This window comes from Haliotis rubra, unplaced genomic scaffold, assembly GCF_003918875.1.
Source record: "Haliotis rubra isolate DU_JTF1 unplaced genomic scaffold, ASM391887v1 Scf65, whole genome shotgun sequence".
In the NCBI taxonomy this organism is placed as follows: domain Eukaryota; kingdom Metazoa; phylum Mollusca; class Gastropoda; order Lepetellida; family Haliotidae; genus Haliotis; species Haliotis rubra.
Window position 1 is genome coordinate 1045627 of NW_025767357.1, and position 9931 is coordinate 1055557.

The window sequence follows — 9931 nt, forward strand, 5'->3', positions numbered from 1 at the left end:
CGATGCTCATGTTGTTGATCACATGATTGTCTGGTCCAGACTCGATTATTTACAGACCGCCGCCATATAGCTGGAATATTGCTGAGTGTGGTGTAAAACTAAACGCACTCACTCACTCACTCACTCACTCACTCACTCAAGACCTTTTGCATGTCGTGTGACTTTCAGTTGACTGGTGACAAATTTGAAACGTTTGTTCCACGTTCTGATTTTTTTCACTTTCAGACTAAAAAGAAGTGCCGGCCAGTATATGCAAATAAGAAATGGAACCAGCTTTCGTTACCCTGTTTATTTGAATCCTTATATATACAGTAACTACTATGCACAGAATCACCCTGCGGTTTGACGGTGAGTTGAAGAAGATGGTGTTATCGTTGTCGTAGACCTGTTGGCAAGATCTGGAACAGTAGGATATATTTTAGAACAAACTTCTATGAGGCAATATAATTAAGTTTATGCTGAAGTTCGCAATATCACAACAGTATCGTAGCCGTCAAGAAAAATAAATGAAACTAGATAAAATAACATGTGAGCGTGGTAGTGACTGAATATAGGTTTAGGAAAAAAAACATATGTCCGTTTCCTTTTACATGCTTTTTAAAAATAGGGTAGGTGATTTTTAATAATGTTTGTTATTATTTTTATTAGCGCCAGGTGGGCACATGAGAATGTCTTCAAGGATACCATATCACGTTGTTACAATGCCTTGTGATGAAAATACCATACTCTATTTGGATAAAAATGATGAGTTGAAATGCACTCAGTCATGACGTTGACTTGGTTGAAGAAGAGTTAGGGTGGGTGGGTGGGGAAGAGAAAAGAGGATAGGGTAGGTCGGTATTTCTTTTTTGCCTTACCATGTACCCCTGTTGGTTTGGCGTAACTCTTCAACCACTTGGTTATCCAATTGCCCCTGAAACCAGTATTCCCGAGAAACAAAGACCATCAGAGATATCATATTAAGAAAACAATGTAACCATTGAACCTTCATTTCTTACCACGACATCGTATAGCTGCCAAATATTCCATATAGAGCAGAAGACCGTCAAAGTTCTGCACGTTCAACATGTGTTGACTATCCGGGTCCGACGCCAGGATCATTTGTTCCTGCAGGTCGACTTCATGTCCAATTCCAACGACGAAAACAGTCACATTGTTCCTCTGCAGTTCCAAGGCTGAGGCCAAAGTCTCGAACTTGGAATCGGATCCACCGTCAGTGAAGATGACAACGACCTTGGTAATGTACAACAGTGAGTGAGTGAGTTCTAACCCGGACCTTCACGGGTAAATGTACAACAGAATCAGTCAGAGGGCAGTACAACGAAAGTTACAAACCATTACATATGGTGGTTAGATACATCTAGACAAAGCCGATATCCCATATATAGTTCATAGATACTGGTCTTTAAGTTGGTATCTCACTGTGCAGAGTTGCATCAATTTGTTGACAAAATCTACGGATCTAAGGTAATATTCCAAGATTCGGAACAACTGTCATACCTGCTTTGACAACTGTCATACATGTTTTGAACGTGATAAAACGTTCAGTTTTAATGTCCAGATTCTGTTTCACTGCATAAACAGACATACATGATGTGTATACAACGACAAGCAAAGATCCGTTGTCACTTGTAGTGATAGTATCAATAGTTCAACCTAAAATTAGAGGTTCCTGGCGGCCGCAAGGGACGTAACTCTGCACAGAGAATTGCGATTCAATAAGCAACTGAGCCCCCGGTTCCAAAGTATATATATCAATATAAGAATATTAAGAGTGAGTAAGTATGGTTTTACGGTGCTTTTAGCAATATTTCAGCAATATCACGGTTAAGAACACCAGAAATGGACCTCACACATTGTACCCATGTAGGAAATCGAACCCGGGGCTTCAGCATGACGAGCCAACGTTTTAACCACTGGGCTACCCCACCGCCCCAAGAATATTATACTTAAACAAGCTTAATCTTAAGGCAAGCTTTAAAGCCAAACAAATGAACCCGACGAAAGTGATAGGCATCTCAAACGTTCTAACCTTGATGGCGTCCGACCTGCTGCTATGTTTATACCACTGAAGAGCCTTTTCTAGAGCCAGGTGTGTCATGGTGGAACCGGTCGTATACAACTTGGAAAGTTTGAAGTTGATTTCATTCAACAGGCTCTTCTTGTCAGAGAAATCCTTGAAATGAATCAGTTCATTCAGCTGATTGTTGAATGTCATCATGCCAATTCTTGATGCATTAGGGGACACGTCAAACTTTCCAACGAGCTTCTGAATGAACTCATTCATCTTAATCCAATCGTTAGCGTGGATACTACCGGATCTGTCCAAGATAAATGTGATGTCCTCACGAGCCCCACAACCTGGAAACGAACTTCGTCCATTTACTATTTTATTATATGCTTACACACCACTTTGCATAAAACGAAAAAGAAGTCTCATTCCAGATTCTATCAACACCGCAAACTACTCCACAGACTAAGATCAGGTTGGAAATAGCTCGTGAGATAACTCTGCCTCAGAGTTTTGTTCATGGACATTTTTTTAGGAATATGTTTCAGGGCCCTGTCCAACTTACCTAAAAAGTTCAGGAGTTTCGGTCCAGCACAGGGGTCTGAGGCTATAGTTGGCACTGGCTTATTCCCTAGAAAACATCAATGTTCTTATTCACTATGTAAGACGATATCACGGGGGTGATGTTTAAACCTCTGCCATATCTATAACAATATACCATGAGGGTATCTGATGTGTATACTTTGTGTTCAGAGTAACGATATATCATACACTTCTGAAGGAAACGACACCATCAGATGGCATATGTTTATCTATTTTGCATGTGACAGGGCAGAGGCCATTACGGTGTCCAGTAACAAAACCTTTAGTCAAGTAGTCACTATCATATATTTACTTATCTCTCACTATCATATATTCAATACCCGTCTCCACCAATATCTGACAAGAGAAGGTCACATATGGCTAACACTTAAAGTTTAACTGCGCAATGAAAATGAAAAGTTAAATGCTATATCTTCGAAAGGATTTGACTTCACTGTCAGTCTGTCAGCTTTCTTGTGACTTGTTTTACTTATGTATAGGAGGGAGAAATCCATGATGAAGAGATTCTAGTGTAACAGATTGACGGAAGACTTAAAGGATGGGATTTCACAATGGTTTTCCTTTCGTTCAGCACAAACATGTTTGTTTTCAACATGTGCTTCTACGAACCAATTGGTGTAGAAAGTTCATCCGACATAACTTCCTGTTATGAAGGACAGGTTTCAATTTTCAAATCTTTTTAGGTTCTTACTCTTGAATAAGAGTTTATTAGACTGTAAAGAAGGGATACCAATTTACTGTTTACTATTTACAACTTTACATCATCTGTTAAAACACATCATTGACAAACCAGCCTCACCTCTGCAATGGCTCAAGATCAAACTTTCGATTTCTGGACGAAGACCTTTGAAATCGTTTACATTCAGGAAATGTTGTTTGAAGGCACTTGTAGGAATTTTGTGCAACTGCTGTTGAATGATCTTGATGTCTCCTACAGCAACAACAATGACTTCAATTCCTCGGCGTTTGGCCTTGTCAGCAGCAGCTACTGCCTGATTAAGGTCGTCTATAGCATTTCCGGTCAGGATGACAAGGTGTTTCTTGGCACCACTACGACTATACTTTCCAGAATACATATCTCCAAGCACATGATTCATTGCAGCACCCAAAAAAGCTTTGTCTTGCGTTATTGTTCCTGTGTGGGCTTGATTTAAAAGGGTCCTGTCAACTATTTCTGGATCAGACCCCTTGTCTAGATGGAGCAGTTCCTGAACCACACTGTTGTAAGAGACATAACCAACTCGGGCCTTCTGAGGACCAATTTGGAGAGAGTCAGCAAATGCTTTTGTGAAGAGCTGAAAGACACGTTCTTGAGCGCCGAGGACATGTGTGGAACTGTCCACTAGGAACACAATGTCATCCTTTCCACCACATCCTGGAATGAAACTGAATGGGTTAACCTTTCTTCAACAACAAGTTTACAAAGATCACATATTCATATTATTTTATTTATTTATTTTCAAGCATTCCGTTAAAACTGCAACCATACAGATCTTTAAAATGGCATGAGAGCATGTTTAATTAGACCTGTTAAAGGGTTCTTGAGTTTGTGCTGTCAGAAAAGATTAAGTTCTCTAATGGGAAAATGGCAGTGTGTTTCTTTGTGCCTCAATCTTCATTCCGGTACTGAAAATGCCTCGGGCCTAAGTACACCATATACATTGCTTTATACACGTTCAAGGAACAATATGTTTTCTATGTACAAATGGGTAGAAAATATACATGGACAGGTTTTCAATTTCTTTAGGATTTGAACTGTTTAGCAGTAGTGAAAACTTAAGCCTGTTTGGATGGACATAATACATTTCTCTTAAATATTTGCTTCGAAGACTACTGTAGTTAGGACATACAAGAAGAAAATGATACTCGTCTTCAATTGCATTTGTATTACATAATTTACAAGTTCTATGTTCTCTATCCACATTTACATATCTACCTTTCTCGATTAGAAGTTCATGAGATGAGCATCGGAATCGTGTTAAACTTACTCGGTATGGATATTGTTTTTAAACATTTGGTAAGTGTCACATTTGCTTGAAATAAATACTTTTTCTTGCCAGTTTTGAAAATACATATCTTTTAGTCTTTGAGTAAATGATTTGATGAATTCCGGATATATTCCATTTTCTTGGTTATGCCAAATATCTCCAAATCCAGTAGAAAATAATAATTGTTTTATCTCAGTCACCCAGTTTTTATGTCCATTTCGATCATATAAAAGCATCATATTATAACATTTCTTTGGTAAGCGATAGGTTGGCATGTGTATTAACTTTATCCAATACCGAATTACTTTACAATAAGAGTGTATATGTAAAGGAAACCTGCCACATTCTCCATAGATCATGATATTTGGAGTGTTTTGTTTAACACTGTTTGTTTAATGATCTTTGTGCCTGTGTCAGTATAAACGATATCTAAGTCGGAGAATAAGTTTCAGCTGATTCACAGACAGACCTTATTTGCCAGTAGGGTGTGATTACTTACCAACATTGATGAGGGCGTTGTGCAGAACTTGAGGCGGCTTCACATTGGTTAGAGGAGGGAATGTAGGACACACTGTTGACGGGATCGTCGATGTCTGTGTGCTTGTGAAAACAGGGGTGGTGGATGGACTTGTTGGCATCGTAGGTGCAGTTGTGGGCGTAGTAGTAGATGTGATAGCCATAGTAGTTGTTGAAGTAATGGTTGGAAGAGTCGTTGGAGGTAAGGTTGCGAGAAGATCTAATAGTCAGGTCAACGTGGCAAAGTATTAATATCATTATGAAATATTTGATTTGTATATAGTTATAGATGCCTACACACACACGTCTATTTCGCATTGATTTGTGAATATCTGGATTTTTCACAACTGTTCTACGATGATGGTGTTACCATAGCATTGTTTCATCACGATGGTCTCCGTTCACATTGGTAGCACAATATTTGTACCCTCTGCTTATGCCTAGACTATTTCTGAAATTGGCATAAATCAAAAACTCTCCCATTCTCCCTTTCTAGTTACTATAGATTCAAATTGACAGTATCCTATGGAAGGAAATGTCTTTATGTTTACCTGAAGGGCAAATGACGTTGCAGAAGCTGGAGTTGCAGCAGTTGAAGCAAGGGTCAAACAGGGAGGTGTCGGTGTGTTGTTTGTTCTTGAAGGCCTCACATTGCTGAAGGAGAAGCACATTCTGACTTACTTGTACTCAGCGATCTATTCTCTGCATTCTGGACTGATTGGTCTCCTAGTGCCTAATGGACCGCCTCCGTGGTGTAGTGGTTAGAGCGTCCGCCCGGAGAGCGGAAGGTCGCGGGTTCGATCCCCGACCGCTTCATACCAAAAGACGTTAAAATATGGTACTTGTTGGTCCCTGCCTGGCGCTCGGCATTAATGGGTACAACAAGGAACGGTCAGCTCGGAGTCAGTATAATGTGTCTGAGTTGGGTATTCATGCTTCACTGCAGCATGGTATCTCAGTGGGCTAGCACTATAAAACCAGCTTAAGTCTGGGCTAGTACAAGCAGCCGCACATACACATACACACGCATGCACGTCGTCATATGAGCCAAATATTCTCAAGCACGACGTTAAAACCCAATTTCACCTCACCTCACCTAGTGCCTAATGACTTTGACAGGGCTCATGCTTTCAGTTACAAGAATTATCTCCGCTGTGCGCAGCTGATAATCTGATAGTTCTTAAACCATTTGAAGCTCATGATACATGTTTAATAGATGCAAATGAAGTTCTGACTCAACAGTACAAATGATTCCATTCTGTTCCACGCCGTCCATCCAACACAAGATAGACGTCAGAGTAACAATTAAACTGACCTTCTGTCTTTCACATCCGCCATTGTAGAGAAGCTCAAATGTGTCAGTGATCCTTTCTTCGATGTAGCACACCTGTAGAGTAATCACAGGTGATATATTAACTAGTGGTGTGACGATTCATCGATACGCATCGATACATCGATCCATGGGCCGCCGATACAGTGAATCGATACAAGGTTTTACATTGTCCTATATCCCGATACGATACTTCAAATGAGCCACGATACATCGATGTTTAACTTTGAATATTGCCGAATCGCGATATCTGTCAAGAATAAAAGACTTACTTTTGTTTGCTGATTAAAATATTTTCTTACTTATTTCCCTTCATAAGTAAACGTTTTCTCGGAACTTCTTGCGTCAAGAACTGTGTCAGACATAGCGCTCGCATGTTATTTACATTCACAACGTCCGTGTATAAACTTAATTACCTCGTTTCCGAATGAACATTGAAAAACGCTGGTGGAATTTGACGAAATACTTTAAATGGTTTTGTGTTGATCCTAAGGTGTTTATAGTTGGTGTTAGAATTAAAGATTTTAGTATCGTGATACGTATCGTATCGCCACCCTCATATCGGGATTCGTATCGTATCGCACCTTCAGTGCACGATACTTTGGCAATATATCGTCGTGACTAAAACTTTAGTATCGTGATGTATCGTATCGCAGGTTGTATGCCAATACCAGCACTAATATTAACCTCCATCTACATTGTAAACCAAAAGTCACTGTGTTCTTTAATCTGATTGGTTGAAAAACGTGATCAAATGGTATTTGATTCCCGGAAATTCTCTGCGTAGTAATACATACAAACATCGCTCACACCATTGTATTGTTACGTCGTCAGCTGTTGTGACGTAAAGTCCGAATGACGTCACAAATGAGCAGTTCCAGATGCTACCATGGGAAACAGCCGAAACGGCCGGCTGATGACATTTCACTGCTGTACCCGTACTCGATATCAATGAGAGCAGACACAAAAAACGCGTGTGGACCTTTTGGTTTACTTTTGTGTTTACAATGTCGATAAACATCATGTGTTGGCGAATTTCCGGGTGTTATTGAGTATTTGAAGCACGGGAATATTTCATTTGAAACCTCCGGCTGACGCCCGTGCATCAAATACTCAATAACACCCGGAAATTCGCCAACACATGATGTTTATCTCCTAAGTAAAACACACCTGAGTCTGGGAATGGAACAGAATTTAAGTTGTACCTTCACCACTAGTGTTGCACAAATGAGCAGATTACAATAGGTCCCGGAAAGGCTACTTGAGATTAATCTGTGCTTTCCAAAAATATCTGTCATCATGAGAAACAACATGTCACTTTGTGTTGACAACACACAATTTTGCTCCAGTTATATCATGGTGTGCATATTCTGTTAGTACATCTATGCCCCAGTCCATGGTGTAACTGAATAACTTATTTTCATGCCCACAATATACCGAGACTAAAACGGTAGATGAAATATTTGTCTTGCCTTAAGCGAGGTTCAGTCAATCGCCAATAGTGTTAGCAGTGCTTATAACATCGGACTCAGTGTAACATTTGTCTCTAGCAACCATGCTTGTCTTCAAAGTGACTTAATGGACTGGGTAGTGTGAGACGATCATAACCATACAGAGCGAAACTTTGCAAATAATACCAACCACTCAATTAAACTGTTATTACAGGTCGCGGTTTACTGCTATATTACGAAAGCCGAATGCTGTTATAGCATAAAATATTTTTTTCAGCTAACTTCCCCTTTGCTTTGAGTATTTTCTCGCTGCTTCGATTAATTTCTCGTTACCTCAGTTTCCTTTTCAAAACTTACAATTTCAAGTATTTTCTCGTTACTTCAAGTTTCTTTCAAAAACTTGAAATTTGAATTTTTTAAATAAACTTGAATTAGCGATAAAATACTTAAAATTTGAATTTTTTAAAGAAACTTGAAGTAACGAGAGAATACTCGAAGCAACGAGAAATAACTGAAGCAACGAGTAATTTCACTGAAAAAAGTATGGGCTAAAAGTGACAACATTAGGCTTTTGTTCTCTTTAGCTGCGTTAGGCTAATTAACAAGCAAGTTACCTCATGGGGCTGACACACTGCTATTTTGTCGCAGTTTGTCATGTTCATCATGTCAACACAGGCAGCACACTTCAGTAGTTGAGTTTCTGTGAACAGGAAAGTATGAAATATCAATAATGTTTTATTGCCTGGAGGTGTGAACAGGGTCTTATGGAATTGTCTTTAGTCTCATAGCAACATTTCACATTTTGGTTTGCGTTAACCTTGCAAGGTTGCGGTTAACTTACCATGGCCACCACAAAGGAAGTTGTTACAGAAGTCGTCTTCACAGCACTCCTCACAGGCGTGGACAGCCATGCTCTGTCGTCTCCTCCTCCCAATTAGGGGTTGACCAGTTGTCCGTGACTGACCTGCACGTCGTTGTTCTATCTCCGCAGCACTGACCGTGAACCCGGCCGTGGAACAGATCTGAAGATGCAAGCTAAGAAAGTCGTTCCTTCTGCATACCGGGGAGGATGATATTCATTGTCATGGTTCCAATCTGGAGGAACCCATCTGGCATTTTGGGGGAGAAGACATCTCAGGAATCTTTCTCATGTGTGTTCCATTGTGAATTCATGATCGATTTTGTGTCGTCATTGTTCATGCTTTCAGGTTTTCTGGTTATATTATGCTTCCATTTTTGTGGAAGCCGCGATGGCTGAGTGGGTTAGGCGGCTGACATTGTGTGATGGCCATTAGAGTGTGGGTTCGAATCCCGGATGGCACTCAACCCAACAAAAGTACCAGAATCTGTACTTCACGAAGAAAGTGTAATCCCAAATATAACATATGTTATATACTATACTATGTCATAGTATGACCCGCTTTTATTAGTGCCAGAATTCACTGTGCAGAGTTACGTCCCTTAGTTGTGCCAGGAACCTTTGATCTTGCCGCATGACCCTTAATTATCTTTCATATATGGTTTGAAATTAAATTTATACTTACCGACGCCAGTTTACAGCCGAGGTCATAGAACACAAAACCGTCCGACGTGACATACTGCTCGGACATGCATATCTGGAGGCAAGACAAGCGTTACTATCATCATATGAATACATTGTGACTAAACACTTATAAGCCTGAAGTATATGACTTTACGGTGTCATAGCTGTTACCACTGTGCCACAAATAGACAACTTGTCAAAGCAGTTTGATGTTGTTTGATGCTTAAAGAGACATGCATATAATACGCCAAAGCCAGAGAATAAACAGTCTCGTCTATCCACCGAAATAGAATCCACTCTTCGTAAAGGGCAAAACAGCCGCACGAAGAGTATGAGTGGATCAGAAAGTAAAACCTCAATTTTCCAGATTAAATAATGTACAGGTGTAAATAGCCATACGCATTTTAGGTCGGAGAAATACGCATGCAGCGTATTCATAATAATTATATAGAGTGCTAATAATTTGGGATAAAAAGGCTATAAATGTTG

General features: G+C 39.9%; 1 protein-coding gene across 1 annotated transcript; it reads right to left on the reverse strand.

The window, feature by feature from the left end:
* Positions 1–282: 282 nt before the first annotated feature.
* On the reverse strand, positions 283–9509 carry LOC124257116 (cartilage matrix protein-like). Its single transcript, XM_046691106.1, has 11 exons — positions 9444–9509; positions 8741–8921; positions 8514–8599; positions 6434–6505; positions 5670–5772; positions 5102–5338; positions 3414–3989; positions 2577–2642; positions 2033–2361; positions 999–1233; positions 283–398 (listed from the first exon to the last, which is right to left on the reverse strand). Exons 1-11 carry the CDS (start codon positions 9507–9509, stop codon positions 331–333), a joined length of 2019 nt encoding a protein of 672 aa, XP_046547062.1. The 3' UTR covers positions 283–330.
* Between the last annotated feature and the right edge of the window lie 422 nt (positions 9510–9931).

Excerpts from the sequence above, each read along its gene's own strand:
- LOC124257116 (XM_046691106.1), bottom strand. The coding sequence starts at position 9,509 with ATGTCCGAGCAGTATGTCACGTCGGACGGTTTTGTGTTCTATGACCTC. Across the intron at positions 8,922-9,443 it reads TCGGCTGTAAACTGGCGTCG|ATCTGTTCCACGGCCGGGTT; the intron begins GTAAGTATAAAT and ends TTGCATCTTCAG. Across the intron at positions 5,773-6,433 it reads GCGGATGTGAAAGACAGAAG|CAATGTGAGGCCTTCAAGAA; the intron begins GTCAGTTTAATT and ends CTTCTCCTTCAG.